This window comes from Myotis daubentonii, chromosome 17 (genome assembly GCF_963259705.1).
Source record: "Myotis daubentonii chromosome 17, mMyoDau2.1, whole genome shotgun sequence".
In the NCBI taxonomy this organism is placed as follows: Eukaryota; Metazoa; Chordata; class Mammalia; order Chiroptera; family Vespertilionidae; genus Myotis; species Myotis daubentonii.
Window position 1 is genome coordinate 14916633 of NC_081856.1, and position 20378 is coordinate 14937010.

Here is a 20378-nt window from a genome sequence, read left to right on the forward strand (position 1 = left end):
ACTATGGCTTTTTACTAGTAGCTTTTATTATGTTGAGATAATTTCTCTGTATTTCTAGTTTGTTCAAAGTATTTTTTTTTATCATGAAAGTGTGTTGAATTTTATCAGAAAGATGTTTTTTCTACATCTGTTGAGAAGATCATGTGGTTATTTAATCCTTCATTCTGTTAAGTGGTGTATCACATTAACTGATTTTTGTATGTTGAACCATTCTTGAATCCCAGAGATAAATTCTACTTGGTAATGGTGTATAATGGTAATATTTTTGAGAGAATCCTAAACATTTTCTTGTACATAATAACTTGCTGTTGGACTTAAATTGTTTTTATATTGCCAATTACCTATAACCTGGAATTTGAAAGAATTCATTAAACTTTATAAATGGAAAAACTCTTGCTACATATTTTAGCTATCTTGTTAAAGGCCTCTTGCTTTAAGATACCAAGAATATGTATTTAACATATATAATATAAGTAAACTTTTCATTTAAGTGTATGTTAGTATTTAATCTGTATAATGAAAAACAGATTGGAAGAAATACTTATCTTTGAAATACCGTTCTTTTCTTTTTGCTTTTGTATTTTGTGTCCCAAATTTGGATCAGCATGTCACTTTCATCAGCACTGCTGAAAGAAGAAAAAATGCCAGGACTATCTCCTGAAATCAAATTTGAGACTTCTAATGTCACCAGAAATTCCATGGACAGATATTTTCTTTTTGAGAGTGGTTGGAGGAAAGCGGTTTTCGAAACACAGAAGTTGAAGGACGGTAACGTCAATTTTACTCTTATTTGACTTAAGAAAATATAGAAATAGTGAGTTTGAATTTATGTGTATATTTTTAAAGTAATGAGACATTTTATAATTTTTGTAACATTTAAGTAAGAATACTATCTTAAGCTTACAGAAAAGATAAATGGAAGCAAATTAAAATTAATTTACTTCATGTAATTCTGTGACTCATGATAGAACAAATTTAAAGAACTACTTCCCTTGATATCAGTGCAGTTCTCCCTCTGTTGGATCATGCTACTTTTCATGAATAGTGTTTGTTTTCAAAGACCTCAAGTTGCCTTTGCTGTTTTGGCTCAGCAGTTGGAAAGTTTGCCTGTGGACTGAAGGGTCCCAGGTTCCATTCCAGTCAAGGAAGGGCACAAACCTCAGTTGCAGGCTCAAATTCAGGCCCCAGTTGGGGCGCGTGTAGGAGGCAACCAATCAATGTTGCCTCTCTCTCACATTGACGTTTCTCTCTATCTTTCCCCCTCCCTTCCACTCTGTCTGGAAATCAATGGAAAGGATGTCCTTGGGTACAAATTAACAAAAAGAAAAAAACAAAAAAAAACTGGTTAAATACCTCAAGCTGGTTTTCATATTTTAAGAAACCCAGATCTTTTACAGCACCTTTTTGTATTAATAATTCTAATCAAAATTATGTCTTCTTTCCTTTCCTGTAAAAAGTATTTTATATCCTACTAGAGGCCCGGTGCAAGAAATTCATGCACGGGGTGGGGAGGTGACGGGGGAGGGAATGGGGGTCCCTCAGCCCGGCCTGCATCCTCTCGTAATCCAGGACCCCTTCGGGATGTCGGGCCTAAACCAGCAGTTGAACATCCCTCTTGCAATCCGGGATGCTGCATGCACCAGTGACCATAAGGTGAAAGGCATCTTGCTGTTGTGTGGCAGGTACATTTTTTGCCCTGATTATAAAAAGTAGTACATAACATGATCCTGCTGAGGCAGTAGTACCATTTTCCCCATCTTATGGGTGGAAAAACTAAAGCAGAGAGAAGTTAAGTAATGGGCTTTGTCACACAGTTATAAGTGTCAGAATCAGGGCTGACCATAAAATGTGCAAGCTAGAATCCATGCATGTCGTTGATGCATCATCCTGTTTTTTGGGTTTTTTTCAGTGTTAGAGTAGCCTTGCTAGGTTTTTTGTTTGTTTGTTTGTTTTTTCATTAAATCTTTATTGTTCAGATTATTACAGTTGTTCCTCTTTTTCCCCCCATAACTCCTCTCCACCCGGATCCCACTCCACCCTCTGCCCTTACCGCCCCCCCCCCCACTGTCCTCATCCATAGGTGTACGATTTTTGTCCAGTCTCTTCCCGCACCCCCCACCCCCCCCCCCCCGAGAATAGTCAGTCCACTCCCTTTCTATGCCCCTGATTTTATTATGTTCACCAGTTTATTCTTTTCATCAGATTATTTATTCACTTGATTTTTAGATTCACTTGTTGATAGATGTGTATTTGTTGTTCATAATTTGTATCTTTACCTTCTTCTTCTTCTTCCTCTTCTTAAAGGACACCTTTCAGCATTTCATATAATACTGGTTTGGTGATGAACTCCTTTAGCTCTTTCTTATCTGTGAAGCTCTTTATCTGACCTTCAATTCTGAATGATAGCTTTGCTGGATAAAGTAATCTTGGTTGTAGGTTCTTGGTATTCATCACTTTGAATATTTCTTGCCACTCCCATCTGGCCTGCATAGTTTCTGTTGCAAAATCAGCTGACAGCCGTATGGGTACTCCCTTGTAGGTAACTGACTTTCTTTCTCTTGCTGCTTTTAAGATTCTCTCTTGGCATTTTAATTATGATGTGTCTTGGTGTGGTCCTCTTTGTATTCCTTTTGTTTGGGGTTCTCTGCACTTCCTGACTTGTAAGTCTATTTCTTTCACCAGGTAGGGGAAGTTTTCTGTCATTATTTCTTCCAATAGGTTTTCAATATCTTGCTCTCTCTCTTCTTCTGGCACCCCCATAATTCGGATGTTGGTACACTTGAAGTTGTCCCAGAGACTCCTTACACTATCTTCATATTTTTGGATTCTTTTTTCTTTTTGTTTTTCCTGTTGGGTGTTTTTTGCTTCTTCGTATTTCAAATCTTAGACTTGATTCTTGCAATCTAGAGTCTGCTGTTGGAACTCTGTATAATATCCTTTATTTTAGTCAGTGTATGCTTAATTTCTAGTTGGTCCTTTTTCATAACCTCGAGGGTCTCACTAGATTTCTTGAGGGTCTCACTAAATTTATCGGCAGTTTCACTAGACTTATTGAGGGTCTCACTAAATTTATCAGCGGTTTCTAGAAAATTCTTGAAAAACCTTAAAAGTGTGGTTTTGAACTCAATATCCAGTAGTTTGCTTTCCTCCATTTCTGTCGTTTGTGATCTATTTCTTTGTATCCGCATTTTTTATGCTTCCCTGTGTTGATAGAGTAGCTTTCTGTGCTAGTTGTCCTACAGGGCCCAGTGGCTCAGCCTCCCCAATTACCTGAGGTGGACACTCTTGGTGCACCCCTTTGTGGGCTGTGTGCACAGTCTTGTTGTAGTTAAGCCTTGATTGTTGTAGGTATCACTGGGAGGAATTGACCTCCAGGCCAATTGGCTGTGAGAATCAGCTGTGTCTGCAGTGGAAGAACTTCTGTGCTGGAGACACCATTATGGGGCAAGACTTGCTTCAGTGGGGCTTTGGTGCTCACTGAGTCTGCCCCTGAGTGTGTCCCTTATGGATCTGAGGAGTTGTAATCTGGGTGGTTCCACTCTGACCACTGGGTATACTGGCTCTTGGATCTCTAAGGAGGTGCTAATTTAGCCTCTGTCTGAGGCTACCCAGCAGGAGCTATGGAGAGATTCCTCTTCTTTGTTTGGGGTTTGGAGGTACCCAGATGAGGACCAGCTGTGAAGCAATGCAAGCTGCTGTGGGGCCTTGGGCCTTTTGGAATTTCTGGGTCTCTCTGACCCAGCTGCAATTTGTTAGGTAATTTTCAGATTGCAAAGGGCCAGGCCTTTCATATGCAAAAGCCTCTGTGCACAGCTTGGGTGGGGCAGAGTCTCAAGGGATCAACAGGGCAGAGCAAGCAGCTATGGCTGCTCCCCAGTCCTACCCTAAGAGGCCCTGGGTCACAGTGTCCTGGTAATTGCTGCAAGCACCTCTGAGAGAAAGCCGCCCTCGAGTTCTGCCCGATGCCAGACAGTCCAGTTTCTCCCCGTATGAGTCTGGGTCCCCAGAGACTCACCCGGAACTGGAGTTCAGAGCAGTCGGGAGCTTAAGATTCCCTCCCAATTGAAAAAGACAACCATGACCTCAGCTGCCAGCCCTTTCCACGTGTGCCGTGGCCTCTGCTGCCAGCCCTTTCCACATGCGCCACGTCCTCAGTTGCCAGCCCTTTCGGCGTGCGCCTCTGTACCTCTGCACTTGACTTCCGCACTTCCTCTGAGTCTCAGTGTGCTTTTCTCTTTCCTTTTAGTTGTAGAATTTCCACCCAGCCAGCCTTCCTGTGGTTCTGGATGATGTCCATTTTGTCTTTTAGTTGTATTTCTGAAGTGGGTGTGCGAGGCAGCAATTTCCAGTGTTCACCTATGCCACCATCTTGGTTTCTCCTCACCTTGCTAGGTTTTAATTTTTAAATCTAAGAAACTGTTCCCAATATATAGGGTAGGGTCCCTAGGCCTGGCCAGCGAGCAGGGCCATATGTGGGGCAACTGGTAGGTGGGACGATCTGGGGGCCCCTGCTGGCACCTGCCTTGGCTGACGGCCTGGTGCCACCTGCTGGCTGGCCCCTCCCCCTGATCGCCGCCACTGATCGCTTTCCTCTCAGAGGGCAGACGCTCAACACAGGAGCTGCCCCCAGTCGGGGGGCGGAGGGGGGCAGGGGGACAGCTCTTGCATTGAGCGTCTGCCCTCTGGTGGTCAGTGCATGTCGCAGTGACCAGTCGTTCCACCAGTCATTCCTCCATTCGGTCGATTTGCATATTAGGGTTTTATTATATAGTATAGTTGCTCAATAAAGACTAGTTTGGGAACTTTTGACACATAAATGAGTATGTTCAACTTTCCCGCCTTAATTTCAAATTATAAATTACATTTTTTATTTATTTTGAATTCTGCCATTAGCTTTATTGATGGAGATATAATTCTTGAAAATAGCAAAATTTGGCTGCGGGCACTTCCCCCCGAGACATTCCCAGCTGGACTCGGGCAGAGGATAGGCCTGGGCCTGCTGGCACCCCATCCCTTCCTTGGTCTGATTAAATGCAGTCTTCGCTGCAGAGATGTTTTAAGGTGCAATCTCTTCCTTTTGCGTGGTTTTAGAGCTAAGCTCAAGGTAGTAGGACTTTGGGTCTTATTTTGGTTTCAAACCCCCCTCTTCAGAGCGCATAACCACGCAGAGGCCTCTGCCAGGGCGTTTTGGGGCCTTTGGTGGGAACAGGTGAAAACCCAAACTTACCTTTTCTGCTGCTGAGATGGGGGTGGTGTCCACGCCCTTGTGCACCTTTGCCTGCTCGTCACAGTTGCCCTCTGATGCTGGCAGCTCTGCCCGGCTGTTGATGGTGCAGCCGCCGCTCCGCCAGGAGCTGATGTAGCATCCGTCCAGCGTCAGCTGCTCAGTGGAGTAAAATCCCAGCATGTGGGGTCCTGTGTCTGAGAGGCGGTGTCCACCCACTGAAGATTCTCTGCCAGCTGTTCGGTCTGGTATCTTTACCATTACTCACCCCTTCTGTCCACACTATTGTTTGCAAACTTGGAATTCCTACACTTCTGGCTCCAGAAAAAAAAAAAAAAAGAAAAGAAAAGAAAAGAAAATAGCAAAATTTGAACTCCCTCACCATTTCATCACTTCTGGTTTTGAATGTGTTGCTACAGTTTTTCAATTTTTCCACTAGCTTCCCATTAAAGGTACTCAGAAGACACCCGTTTATCTGTCCTCTTACCCCCAGGTTTAATTGCTTAAAAGAGAATCTATATATTTTTTTGATCAAGAGAAACTTTTTTTGTCCAAAAAAGGAAAACAATCAAAGGTTGCATAAGAGCATTTTGAGTATTTAATATAATTCTAGCCCCACTAAATATCTTTTTTATTACTGGGCTAGACTTGCTCAGTAGAGAACGCTTTAAAAACAGTTCTCTATGTTTAGTTTAATGACCAAACAAACCTTTAATCTCAATCTTTTTCTCCCTTCATTTTGAAAATGTTTAATAATTTAATAATCTCTTTTTCTAATGATATGTGAGGTCAGTAGAAGAAATCTTGGTGTTTCAATGTTGTTATTTACAGATTTGGAATTTTGCAGCAAAATCATTAAAATCAGTGCCTGGAAAAATAAAATAAAATCAATGCCTGAAAATAGAATTCTTTTATCTCTTATTGCTAGCTCAGGTGATCGTGTATTTACATTCCTTGATTTTCTACATAAAATCAGGAAGCAGATAATGTAAGACTCTTGAAAGTGCTTTCGGCTCTTTTCAGTGTGAATCCAGCTAATATTCTGAGGATTCTAGAATCATGAAGACAGAGGACAGTGAAGACTGTGAGGCTCTGGGAAGCTGTCCTTTTTCTTGGTTCGAATCTTAAGCAGCCCCTTACCCACTCTCCCCTGCTGTCCCTATGTTAGGAATTCAGGTGTTCTCTCAGGAAAGATGCTAGGTAAACTACAGTAGCTTAATTTCTTTTACTTATAACCCATTTAGTATGTTTTATTATGCATTGTAGTATTAGGAAAAGAAGTTACATACTTTTAATCAGGAAATAATGAAGGTGGTTATGATACTATTTTTTATTAGAATACACCCGAGCATTTGGTCTAGAAGAGCTCAGAGAACGTGTCAAAATGCCATATTTACCAGGATTGCAAAACTGCCAGAAAAGTGTGAGATCCTCCCCACCCGAGGTTCCTAGCAGACGGCAGTGCATTGACACCCAGATGCCTCCAGTCAGGTAGGTCCTGCCTATCCCGCCTCTTCTGTTGATACTTAGCTGGAGTAACACTTCTACTTGGAGAGGTCTTTCTGGCCCGTGAATCCACTTCTTTCTTGCTTACTAATTTTTTTCCATAAAGGATTTAATTTTGTGATTTTATTCAGTTTGATAAGTAGGAACTTCCCACGATTGTTAAGTGACATTGTCAGAAAGGATAGGAGGTCTTTTTTTTTTTTTAATTTTTATTGCCCTAGTGTAAGTTGCTCATGAGAATATTGGAGTTTTTAGCAATAAAAATAAATGAACTCTGCAATATGAACAGATCTCACTACCCTGCATATAGAACCTTGCGTTTCATTTCCCATTTGAAGTGATGGAGGGGTGATTCTGAATGAGACATCAGCCTAATGAAGAGCCTGCATTGATAATCAGAAATGAGTTTGTCAGCTGCAATCCTTGCATTTAAAAACATTATTATAAACTAGAGGCCTAGTGCACAAAATTCATGCATGGGGGGGTGTCCCTCAGCCCAGCCTTCACCCTCTCCAATCTGGGACCCCTCGGGGGATGTCCGACTGCTGGTTTTTATTAAATTGTGTTTAATAAAACAACATAGTTTATTTAAAAGTTTCTATCATTGCACTTTTACCTTACCTTGACTTTTTCACCTAAACTGCCAGTTGGACATCCCTCTCACAATCTGGGACCACTGGCTCCTAACCACTCCTGCCTAATTGCCTCTAACCACTTCTGCCTGCCAGCCTGATCGCCCCCAACTGCCCTCCCCTGCTGAGACCCACCTCCTCAACTGGGCCCCACCTCCACTGTGAGCATGGCCATCTTGTGATTGCCATCTTGTAACAGCCATTTTGAGATGACATTAGGGTGTGATGCATGAGGGCATGATGACCACCTAGGCTATTATTAGTATAGATACCTTTCCCACTGTAAATCAGACTGACATACCCTTAAAAGAAAACCCCTTTCTTTAAAGGGATGTATGTATATATTCATTAGTAAGACAGTCTTCTATTTGGTTTCTGCTTTGGTTTATTTATTTATTCATTGGGTATTTATTGAATGGCCAGCCTAAAAACAAGACAAAGCATTGAAAGCAGTCTGATTTGCAGATCTCTTTAGGGGAGGATTTATATCTTCACGTATATTTATATTTTCATGTCATGAGCTTTAAAAGTCAACCAGTTGTACATAGTGCACAAGTATCAGAATTTCAGAGTCTATATCTTGAGTTTTCCACCAGTATTATGCTCTTGCTAATTACTCAAAATAAATCCTGATAATATAAATAGAAAACTAGAACATACTAAAAATGAAAAGTTGTGGTTAATTTATATCTAAATTGTGAAAATAAGAGCTTTGCAGAAAATTTACCCATCTTAACATGTTGATTTTTATTGTTAGGTGTTCTAGCCTTTTCCATTTTGATATATTTTTATTTTAGTTGTAATTTTAGTGTACTTACAATGTTTTACTTTGCCTTTTTCACACACACACACACACACACACACACGTACGTACTTATCTCACTATATAATCTTCAGTTACTGTCTACATATTTCATTGATGTTATTAAACTGTGTTTAATAAAACAACATAGTTTATTTAAAAGTTCCTATCATTGCACTTTTACCTTACCTTGACTTTTTCACTTTTGTGAGCAATAGCACATATAAAATCTTTCCCCTCATTTTAAATATTATCTGAGGACAGATTGCCAAGCTCTAGAAATATACAAAGCAAAACTGCTCTTTCTGAAGTGAGATTACAGTGAGACAAGGCAGAGCCAGAGACGGTGGAAGAGAGTGAGTTGCCAGTAGAGTAGATGGTGGGAATTAGAGAGACAGGACGGTAAGACTGTGGAAAGAAGAGGGCCCCCTGGGAACCTGAGTACAACACCTACTCAAGGACACTCTGTTTCCATCACCAGGACACCTGTATCCCTGTCACTTAGCCCATCCCTGTCATGTCCCCAGTGGTCACAGCCCTCGATGGGGAAGGGAGTAAGAGTGTGGAGGGCTGCCTGTGGTGATGGACTTGTCTCAGTCCAGGCCAGTTTTCTGACCCTTCTCAGTGTGTATGATCTCCTAAAAAACTGGAAGCCCAGAAAGCACCCCCTGAATTAGCCTGTTCTGCCTCTAAATTTTCAGTCTTCATGTTGCTTCCCACTGTTTCACTCTATTTCAGTTGTGTGTGTGTGTGTTCTTTTTTTTATTTTTCATTTGCAGTTTTGGCTGTTTGTGAGATGGTTCATCAACATTTCACATTGACTTGAGTGTGAATTTCAGTAAGTCAATGAAAGATAATTCGAATATATTACAATTGTGTGATGACAAATGGTCTTCATATATAAGCAGAAGAGAGGAGCTAAGTGCATGATGTTAATGAGTGCATGGCAAGCAAAAATGTTAGTTCTTGTGCCTGTCTTTGAAATGAGTGTCTTTATTTTCACCATTCTGGTGAGGACACGTTGAGTTGCCTGCAAGTTTTGTTGTTTTTTGTTAATCCTCATCCGAGAATATTTTTTTCCATTGCTTTTCAGAGAGAATGGAAAGGAGGGAAGGAGGGTGAGAGAGACAGAAGAGAGAGAGAGAAACATCCATGTGAAAGAGATACAGCCATTGGTTGCCTCCTGTACACACCCAGTCTGGGGCCGGGAATCAAACCTGCAACACAGGTAGGTGCCCTTGACCGGGAATCAAACTCGAGACGCTTAGGTGCTCAGGCTGACACTCTATGCATTGAGACACGCCATCCAGGGCTACAAGTATTTTATTCTCCTCTTCGTATTGCCCAGCGCCCTGTGAAGGAACAATCTTGGTAAAGCAAGGAAGTCCTCATTTTTGTTTGTTTTGTGTACAAACCCTTACCCTCTTTGATTCTAAAAGACTAATGTGTTTTTTTGGTGTTTTTTTTTATTGCTTAAAGTAATACAAAGGGTATTACATATGTGTCCATTTCCCCCCCCCCCACCCTAGACAGTTCCCTAGCCTCCCCTATCCCCCAATGTCTTATGTCCATTGGTTATGCTTATATGCATGCATACAAGTCCTTTGGTTGATCTCTTACCCCCCTACCTCCTGTCCCCCAACCCTCCCCGGCCTTCCCACTGCAGTTTGACAATCTGTTTGAGGCAGCTCTGCCTCTGTATCTATTATTGTTCAAAAGTTTATAATGGTCTCTATTATCCATGAATGAGTGAGATCATGTGGTATTTTTCCTTCATTGATTGGCTTATTTCACTTAGCATAATGCTCTCCAGTTCCATCCATGCCGTTGCAAATGGTAAGAGTTCCTTCCTTTTTAGAGCAGCATAGTATTCCATCGTGTAGATGTACCACAGTTTTCTAATCCATTCATCTACTGATGGGCACTTAGGCTGTTTCCAGATCTTAGCTATGGTGAATTGTGCTGCTATGAACATAGGGGTGCATATATCCTTTCTGATTGGTGTTTCTGGTTTCTTGGGATATATTCCTAGAAGTGGGATCACAGGGTCAAATGGGAGTTCCATTTTCAGTTTTTTGAGGAAACTCCATACTGTCTTCCACAGTGGCTGCACCAGTCTGCATTCCTACCAGCAGTGCACAATTGTTCCTTTTTCTCCACATCCTCTCCAGCACTTGTCGTTTGTTGATTTGTTGATGATAGCCAGTCTGACAGGTGTGAGATGGTACCTCATTGTTGTTTTGATTTGCATCTCTCGGATGATTAGTGACTTTGAGCATGTTTTCATATGTCTCTTGGCTTTCTGAATGTCCTCTTTTGAAAGGTTTCTATTTAGGTCCTTTGCCCATTTTTTGATTGGATTGTTTATCTTCCTTTTGTTAAGTTGTATGAGTTCCCTATAAATTTTGGAGATTAGGCCCTTATCAGATATGACATTGGCAAATATGTTTTCCCATACAGTGGGTTTTCTCATTGTTTTGTTGATGGTTTCTTTTGCTGTGCAGAAGCTTTTTATTTTGATGTAGTCCCATTTGTTCATTTTTTCTTTAGTTTCAAGTGCCCTAGGAGCTGTAGCAGTGAAGAAGTTGCTTCTGCATATGTCTGAGATTTTGTTGCCTTTGGATTCTTCTAGAATTTTTATGGTTTCCTGTCGTACATTTAAGTCCTAAAAAAGACTAATGTGTTTTCATATTTCTTTAATGCTAATCAGAAATTTTCAGTGACTCTCAAGGCACAGTCTGGTAGTATAACTGATAGTAGGAATCCTAACGGTGACGAGTATTTAAAAGTTTTGGCTGACTTCTAAAGTTTAATGTAGCTACAAGAAATTTGGAATTCTTAGGTACCCTCTCACCCACAGCAGATTCAATCATGGCATATTTCATATTTCCTCCATATTATCTAGATCTATTCCAGAGGAATGAGAGTTAATTATGTCAAAATTTAGATTGTAGGGATGAATAGGTGATAAGTGTACAAATAACTGAATTAGTTAGTTGGCATATCCAGATACTCTGTTGATCTAATCTTGATTCCCTTCCTCATAGCATTCCCTGAATCATGATTAGTGAGAATTAAGATAAAAATATATTGAGATAAAGATGGGAAAAGTTACACATAACACTCCTCCATGGGTAAAATTTATTAGCAAAAATTGAAACATTAAGTTGGTTCATATCTGTTTCTGATTAGATTAGCTATGATGGAAGGAGTTTCGTTTCTTTAAAGTTTATTTAATTTCTTTGTGATGTCCTTCAACAGGTGAGTCTCACTAGAAGCATGCTTCATGTCTCTTACTGCATTTTGAAAGATTGATGTGCCCTGGATTTGTAGAGAAGTGACTTCATGATAATATGTAATTTCAGGATAAAGAAGACCAAGGAGCCCTGCATGGTGGTACCACTTCTGGAGAGACCAAAAGGCAAGCAGGCTCCTTTTTTTTCTGACCACATGTCTTATTGGGCTGCGGAATACTTATCTTTTGTTTTAAACGTCCTTTCTTTCCACTGATTTAATTGTCTTTGTTTTGTTACTGCGTCTTTGAAGCTTTAGTTTATAAATGTAGTAGATGTTGTGTTTGGTATATCGTGTATCTTTAATATCCCAGGACCCTGGCATGGGCCCTCCTCATCGCAGGTGGACCATTGCAGTTGCCTGCAAACTAGTCTGGCTTGGAATTTCTGGCCTTTGAAATCCTTCAATAGTGCAACAAGCCTAAGACCTTGGCCTCTAATCACATCACTCCCTTCTTCAAAAACAATTCCTCCACATTACCCTCAGAGTAAAGTATAAACTCCTTAACTTGGCACTGAATCCTTTACCATCTTGCACTAACTTGCCTTTCTGGCCTGATCTTCTAATTAATTATTTTCCTGGATCCTCTGTTATCTTATCACATCCAACTGCAGAAACTTATCTCTATGCCAATAGTTTGAGTTCAAAAGAACCACTTGTAACATTGATTTATTCCTAAGCCTTTGGTGACTAGGAAGGTTTATAGCACCAAGCTGTATTTTTACTTATTTGGAGTATGAATTTGTTCCTTGAAGTGATAAAATCAGGCATTCTCACCTCCACATTTCTGATGTGTTTGATCAGAATTTTGTTTTTCAAAATTAGACTCTGAAAAATCAGTTGAGCCAGGTGAGTTCTACAAGATCATGGGAATTTCTTGGCAGCTCTGGTATCTAGACTTACTGTCTCAGCCCTAACTTTTGTGTGTTACTGATTCCTGGGCCTTACACTAAGGGAACCGTATATGGCATGCAACATGCACATGTCTAGCATTTAAGTTCTCCAATAAGTTCGTGCTCATTTCCTGAAGGAATTTTATCCAAAGTTAAATGGGAGACATTCTTTTTTTTTTTTGAAAGATTTCTTGAAGTCAAAGGTTTTCCACTTTCTTGTCTTTTGTTGATTATTATGTAAGCCAGGGTTTTTCAACAATGGCACTATTAACATTTCGGACCAGCTAATTCTTTGTTGTGGGGCTCTGTCCTATGCATTGGAGGAGTTTAGCAGCATCCCTAAATGCCAGTGTGTGGTCACTAGATGCCACTATGTGGTCATCAAAAAGGCCTCCAGACATTGCCAAAGGTCCTTAGGGTGCAAAATCACTTCCAGTTGAGAACCACAGGATTAAGTATAACACGTCTAACATTATATATTATTTACTATTTGTCCTTCAAACTATCAAACGTTTCCTCCTTTATCTGTGTATAACAGTTCTTTCTTTACCAGTTGAAGATTTTTTAACCTTATTTTTATGATAATCACAGTTATCCATCACTTCCATGACTTTATACTTATAGACGAACGGAGCTAATAGAGCACCTCCAAAGAAACCACAAACACTAAAATTGTAGAGTAAATAATATATAATGCTTTCTCGACACTGTTGGTAGCAGTCAGAATTGACTTATTAGGAGCTTTGCAAGTTCAGTCTCTGGATGGTCATAGGTTAAATGTTCATGAACTTCTCCTTGGATATGTCTTTTCTCTGAATTTCCATATATATAAACAATTTCTGTGATCAACAGGCAGCATAAAATAAAAATATACATGGTAATTTAAGCAAAAGACAACTTGGCCCAAATGAACATTTGTCTGCCTATGTTCCATAAGGCCAAGTTTATGGTTCTTTTGGGCCAGATGCTATATCTTCTTCACCTTTATAACCTGCAGTGCATACACCAGTTTCTGCAATATAAAGAGTGTTCAGTAAATACTTGTTGATTTTCCTTGAGTCATGCAAGAACACAGTTCATGCACTCATTCACCAAATGTGAACTGAGTATCTATTCTGTGCCAGGCCTTGTTCTAGATGCTTGGGCCTCTGTTACATCCCTCCACAAAACCAAGGTCCCAGGCCTTGTGGAATTTACATTGTAGTGAGAGAATACAGCTGACAAACAGCCTATATAATAAAGAGTAAAATGCTAATTAGACCGAACAGCAAAACAACCGTCTGGAAGGTCATTGTGAGGTCCAGCCGAGGCAGCTGGGGCTGTGAGGGCCGAGCCCCTTGCATGAATTTCATGTATCGGGCCTCTAGTTAAATATAATAAAGAAGGTCCATTGCCTAGCATATCAGAAGGTGTAAGTAAAACAGAAACAAAATAGAATAAGGGAAGGGAGATCAGGAGATCTGGGGTCAGAACAGGTTTACTGGAGAGGGTAATATTTGAGCCAAGACTTGAAAGAGGTAAGGGAATTAAACTCCTGGAAAACAGTTACTCTCTTGGAGCCAAGAGAGATCCCAGGGCAGGATGGTACCTGACCGGTTGGAAGAATTCAGGAGTCAAGAGTGGCTAATCTCAGAGTGGTGAAAGACCAGGTAAAAGAGGTGACATCTGACCCTGTAGGGCCCTAGAAAGGTCACTGTATCTTACTCTGATTGAAATGAGGAGCCACTCAATAATTTTAACAAAAGAATGATTTCCGCCCTAACCGGTTTGGCTCAGTGGATAGAGTGTTGGCCTGCAGACTGAAAAGTCCCAGGTTCGATTCCGGTCAAGGGCATGTACCTTGGTTGCGGGCACATCCCCAGTGAGGAGTGTGCAGGAGGCAGCTGATTGATGTTTCTCTCTCATCGATGTTTCTAAATCTCTATCCTTCTCCCTTGCTCTCTGTAAAATTTCAATAAAATATATTTAAAAAAAAAGAATGATTTCCATGTTATCTGATTTAAGTTTTTAAAGGATCATTTGGCAACTGCCATCTATTTCAGTAGTTACTCCTTTTAAAAAAAATGTTCCAATCCTGGTCATGTGGTTTAGTTGGTTGGGAGTTGCAAGGCCCATGCACCTAAAGGTTGCTGGTTCAATTCCGGTTGTCAGGCAGCTAATCCATGTTTTGCTCTTGCATCGATGTTTCTCTCTCTCCTTCCTTCCTCTCTGTGTCTCAAAATAAATAAAAATACTTTATAAATTAAAAATAAATAAATAAATCCTGTAATTCCATTATAATAAGTAAATACCCATAGAACTTTCACCTCCAGCTGTGCTGGAATAGCTTCTACTAGATGACTTTACCACTGAGAATTAGCATAAGAGCTAATTATAAAAAATCATAAAAATATATTTTATAATAAATAAATAATATAAAAGTTTTATGTTTATTATTAATATAAAATAATAAAAATATTAAAAAGCAACAACTTTAAGGTGCCAAGAGCTCTCATTTCCAATAGGATTTCAGAGCTGAGATATTGGAGAAATAACCACAGAGAAGTGAGCCCCAAATTCTGTGAGCAGTTTTCTCTCAGGTGTTTGCCTGTTCCTAAGGGGCATATCTGCCAGGTCATATGTCAGGACCTCAAGCATAAAACAGCCTCTTTGAGGCGAAAGAACTGAGCAGAGGTTTCAGTAAGTTAGCATTTGCTGGGGAGACAGAGGGGCAGGTTAAGGCCTAGCCAGGAGAGCCCTTAGTGAACTCCCAGGCTCTCAGTTAAAACTCCCAGAAGCTGGGAGAACCAAGATGGTGGCATAGGTTAACGCCGGAGTTTGCTGCTTTGAACAACTACTTCAAAAGTGAAACCAAAAAACGGAAGGGACATCACCCAGAACCACAGGAACGCTGGCTGAGTGGAAGTCCTACAGCTAGGAGGAAAGAGAAACGCACACGGACACTCAGAGGAGGCGCAGTGCTGAAGTCAAATTCTGAGGTGCGGAGTGCGCAGAGCGGGCTGGCGGCGGAGGGCGCGGTTGGTGTTTTCAATCGGGAGGGAGTCGCAGACTCTGAGCTCCAGATACAGGCGAGTCTTTAGGGACCCAGACTCAAACGGGAGAAGCGGGACTGTCTGGCTTCGGTCAGAGCGAGTGCAGCTTTCTCTCCGAGCTTTGCAGCGGGTGCTGGGACTCAGAGAGGCAGAGCCCCTGGGGACAGGACTGAGAGCCGCCATAACTGCTCTCTCTGGCCCACCCTGTTGATCCTGTGCGACCCGCCCCGCCCAAGCCCTGCACAGAGGCATTTGCCGGATAGCCTCAGGCAAAGGCTAGATTAGCACCTCCCTAGAGGACAGAAGTTCTCTCACTGCTGACACAGCTGATTCTCATAGCCACTTGACCTGGAGGTCAAACCCTCCCTGGAATTAGCTACAACAATCAAGATTTAACTATAAGACTGCAAACAAAGACCACTAGGGGGTGCACCAAGGAAGCATAACAAAATGCGCAGACAAAGAAACAGGACAAAATTGTCAATGGAAGATATAGAGTTCAGAACCACACTTTTAAGGTCTCTCAAGAACTGTTTAGAAGCTGCCGATAAACTTAATGAGATCTACACGAAAACTAATAAGACCCTCGATCTTATATTGGGGAACCAACGAGAAATTAAGCATACACGGACTGAAATAACGAATATTATACAGACTCCTGACAGCAGACCAGAGGAGCGCAAGAATCAAGTCAATGATTTGAAATGCGAGGAAGCAAAAAACATCCAACCGGAAAAGCAAAATGAAAAAAGAATCCAAAAATGCGAGGATAGTGTAAGGAGCCTCTGGGACAGCTTCAAGCGTACCAACATCAGAATTATAGGGGTGCCAGAAGATGAGAGAGAGCAAGATATTGAAAACCTATTTGAAGAAATAATGACAGAAAACTTCCCCCACCTGATGAAAGAAATGGACTTACAGATCCAAGAAGCGTGAAGAACCCCAAACAAAAGGAATCCAAAGAGGACCACACCAAGACACATCATAATTAAAATGCCAAGAGCAAAAGATAAAGAGAGAATCTTAAAAGCAGCAAGAGAAAGAAACTCAGTTACCTACAAGGGAGTACCCATACGACTGTCAGCTGATTTCTCAACAGAAACTTTGCAGGCCAGAAGGGAGTGGCAAGAAATATTCAAAGTGATGAATACCAAGAACCTACAACCAAGATTACTTTATCCAGCAAAGCTATCATTCCGAATTGAAGGTCAGATAAAGAGCTTCACAGATAAGGAAAAGCTAAAGGAGTTCATCACCACCAAACCAGGATTATATGAAATGCTGAAAGGTATCCTTTAAGAAGAGGAAGAGGAAGAGGAAGAAAAAGGTAAAGATACAAATTATGAACAACAAATATGCATCTATCAACAAGTGAATCTAAGAATCAAGTGAATAAATAATCTGATGAACAGAATGAACTGTTGATTATAATAGAATCAGGGACATAGAAAGGGAATGGACTGACTATTCTTGGGGGGGAAAGGGGTGTGGGAGATGTGGGAAGAGACTGGACAAAAATCGTGCACCTATGGATGAGGACAGTGGGTGGGGAGTGAGGGCGGAGCGTGGGGCGGGAACTGAGAGGAGGGGAGTTATGGGGGGGGGGGGAAAGAGGAACAAATGTAATAATCTGAACAATAAAGATTTAATTAAAAATAAATAAATAAAAAATAAATAAATAAAACTCCCAGAAGCTGCACATAATAAAGGCATCCCAAAAAGAGACAAGCTTTAAAACAGCCTATAGCTCATCCTTGGCCGGATTAAAGTGACGGCTGCCAGAAGAAAATGAAATCTCTCTGGAAAATATAAGGTGACAGAGCCTTGCAGGTAAATCACTTGGGCCATTTGTTTTCTTTGGAGGAGTCGTTTAAAATGATCCAGTAATTTTAACTTTAGGACTCTTAAAGCATTCTAATTTGTCAATCAGTTTTGGTAAGTTATATGTTCTAGAATTTCTTCCATTTTGTCTAAGTTTTCAAATTTATTGGCCTAAAATTTAATCTTTGCTCTATCTGTACTTCTGTTCCTCTTCTAATATTACTTACTAGAGACCCTGTGCACGAAATTTGTGCACTCACTGGGGGGGGGGGTGTCCCTCAGCTGGGCCTGTGCCCTCTTGTAGTCCGGGAGCCCTCAGGGGATGTCCGATTGATGGCTTAGGCTTGCAGTTGGACATCCTTAGCACTGCCGCAGAGGCGGGAGAGGCCCTGCCACCGCCGCTGTGCTCACCAGCCGTGAACTAGGCTCAGGGCTTCTGGCTGAGCAGCACTCCCTCTGCAGGAGCACAGTGACCACCAGGGGACAGCTCCTGCATTGAGTGTCTGCCCCCTGGTGGTTAGCACGCATCATAGCAACTGGTTATTCTGCCATTCAGTCGATTTGCATATTAGCCTTTTATTATATAGGGTTTGTTCCTTCTGCCTTGTTTTCTTAATTAATCTCACCAGAGGCTTTCCTTTGTTACTAGTCTTTTCAGTGAAGAACTCTGATCTTTTTAAAGTTTCTTATTGCAAATTTGTTTTCTATTTCTTTTCTGAATTATCATTTTCCCCCATGTTCTGTGGGTTTATTCTTTTCCTAATGTATATCTTACACTTCACTTATTAATTTTCAGCCTTTTTTTCTAACAAAGGAAATTTAGAAAATTATACCCTAAACCATAGAGAGGTTTATACCCTAAAATTTCTCTTTTGTTTCACCACACAAGTTTTGTAATATTTTTTATCATCTACTTAAATGTTTATTATGATTTATTTTTTATTGATGCATAATTTAGAATGTGGGTAAATTTCTAAATGTTTGAGAATTTTTATATATATCTTATTGCTGACAACTTCAACTTAATTTTTTTTAATATATATTTTATTGATTCTTTACAGAGAGGAAGGGAGAGAGATAGAGAGTTAGAAACATCGATGAGAGAGAAACATCGATTAGCTGCCTCCTGCACATCTCCTACTGGGGATGTGCCCGCAACCCAGGTACATGCCCTTGACCGGAATCGAACCTGGGACCTTTCAGTCCGCAGGCTGACGCTCTATCCACTGAGCCAAACCGGTTTCGGCCAACTTAATTTTATTGGTCTGTATGATAACAATTCTTTGAAGTTTTTCAAATATTGCTCAATACCTAGCATCTAGTTATTTTGCAGCCAGAGGGTCTAAGATCAAGTCCATTGCAGTGCTAAGCACAAGAATGCTGATCATATTCTTGCCCTCTGCTCTCTCTGAACTTCTCACTCATGTTGCACACTCAAATAAAAACAAAACAAGCAAACCCAACCACCCTGAAGATTTGAAGACAGTTTTTTTGATACTTGAAACTTCATCATGAAATAACAGTTTTTTCAAAATAATATATGAGTTCATATATTATTTTCAAACACTTGTGTGTTTCTAAATAGAAGTATTTACACACATTTACATATTTAGGTAATAAGTAGTGATTTACATGAGAACTTTGAATTTGGTGGATTTAGGTTCAAATCCTGCTTCTAACAATGGCTAGAATTTAAGCCTCATTAAATCATTTTAAAATATGTAATCCAAGATAGTACTAGTTACCTACTTCATTGGGTTGTATGGATGAAATAGATGAATAGGTACTTGACATAAAGAGATCACTCACTAAGTGTGAACCTACTAGTATTATTACTATTCCTACCACCCTCTAAGAGAGGCTCAGAGAGGGCCCATTTCACTTTACAATTTTACTGTGTTACTTCACTTAGTATTTATGAGAAATGGTTTCATTTGCAAAAACATAACTTGATAAGCACTTAAAGCATTAAATGAGCTAATTATTTATAAAGATAATTTTTATGGAGAATACATTTTTATAATTATTTATAGATAATAAATTCCACAGCCATCCCATGTTAGACACAGATTTAGTTTTATATAATTAAATGCACGCATTACAGGTGTTTTTAGTGAGATATTTTTGAGATGACTTATCACAGTCACTTTAGAAAGTAAGTAGCAACATTTCTACTTCAAAGAAATCATAGTGCTTGGTGGTCGCTGGAGGAACAGACATTTTGCTTGCACTATAGTTGAGAGACTACCATTAATGTGTGATTATTTGAATTTTATCAGCTGATCTTTTTTCTTGACAGGTTCTGGATTCAGCGATCCCCTCGCTGGAGCACCACCTCAGTACTTACAGAGACTTTCCAGAATGTCCATGCTGGAGTATGACACCATTCGTCAAGAAACGGCCACGAAATCCAAAAAGGGTAAGAGACGAGAGCTGGGAGACTGCTGGTAACACGCAGCGCGGCGCTTCTTCACTCACCGTTAAGGCTTATTCTTCTTCCCTTCCTTTTTCTTTTTCTTTCTTTTTGATATGTGATATGATATGGAATGATATATGTAACAGTGGAAATGTAAATAGGAAATAAATATTTTATGTTACATTCAGAATACTTTGTGCTTTGTTAACTATACAAAGAGACATTTAAGTTATAGATTATGTAGACACAATCATAAGAAAAAGTATGTTGCAGCCCAGCTGGAGTGGCTTAGTTGGTTGAGCATTGTCCTGTGCATCAAAAGGTTGCCAGTTTGAATCCTGGTACAGGGAATATACAGAGGGCAATTCTCTCTCTCTCTCTCTCTCTCTCTCTCTCTCTCTCTCTCTCTCTCTCTCTCTCTCTCTCTCTCTTCTTCTCTCTAAGCATGTCCCCTAAGATGAGGATTTTTTTAAAATTTATATTGCATGAATTTTATGCACATGATTATGTTGTGTGTTTTTTACTCAACTTGAAAAATGTTTTAAGTGCCTCTGTAAAATGATATTCACCAAGAGCTGCAGAAGATTCAAGAAAAAGCTCTAGTTGGGGTTCGAAAGCACCAATATAAACCCCTCCTTTTCCCTGCTTGAGTGTGAAACAGCTGTGAGGTACATATTCAAGCAGATGATGAGAACATCAGCTTTGCTTGCTGATAAAACCTGGACGGAGATCCTGGCTTAGATGTGTGGCAGCCTCCT

At 40.4% G+C, this 20378-nt stretch overlaps 1 protein-coding gene across 2 annotated transcripts; it reads left to right on the forward strand.

Annotated features, from left to right (window-relative positions):
• Nucleotides 1-608: 608 nt before the first annotated feature.
• Nucleotides 609-19973, forward strand: C17H8orf89 (chromosome 17 C8orf89 homolog). Of its 2 annotated transcripts, XM_059672653.1 has the most exons (4): nucleotides 609-768; nucleotides 6562-6715; nucleotides 11530-11585; nucleotides 19504-19973. In XM_059672653.1, the coding sequence occupies exons 1-4, from the start codon at nucleotides 642-644 to the stop codon at nucleotides 19653-19655; spliced, it is 489 nt and encodes a 162-aa protein (XP_059528636.1). In that variant the 5' UTR covers nucleotides 609-641; the 3' UTR covers nucleotides 19656-19973. The 2 variants fall into 2 exon arrangements, with proteins under 2 accessions (XP_059528636.1, XP_059528637.1); XM_059672654.1 differs by lacking the exons at nucleotides 11530-11585; nucleotides 19504-19973 and adding an exon at nucleotides 9258-9471.
• Nucleotides 19974-20378: the final 405 nt, after the last annotated feature.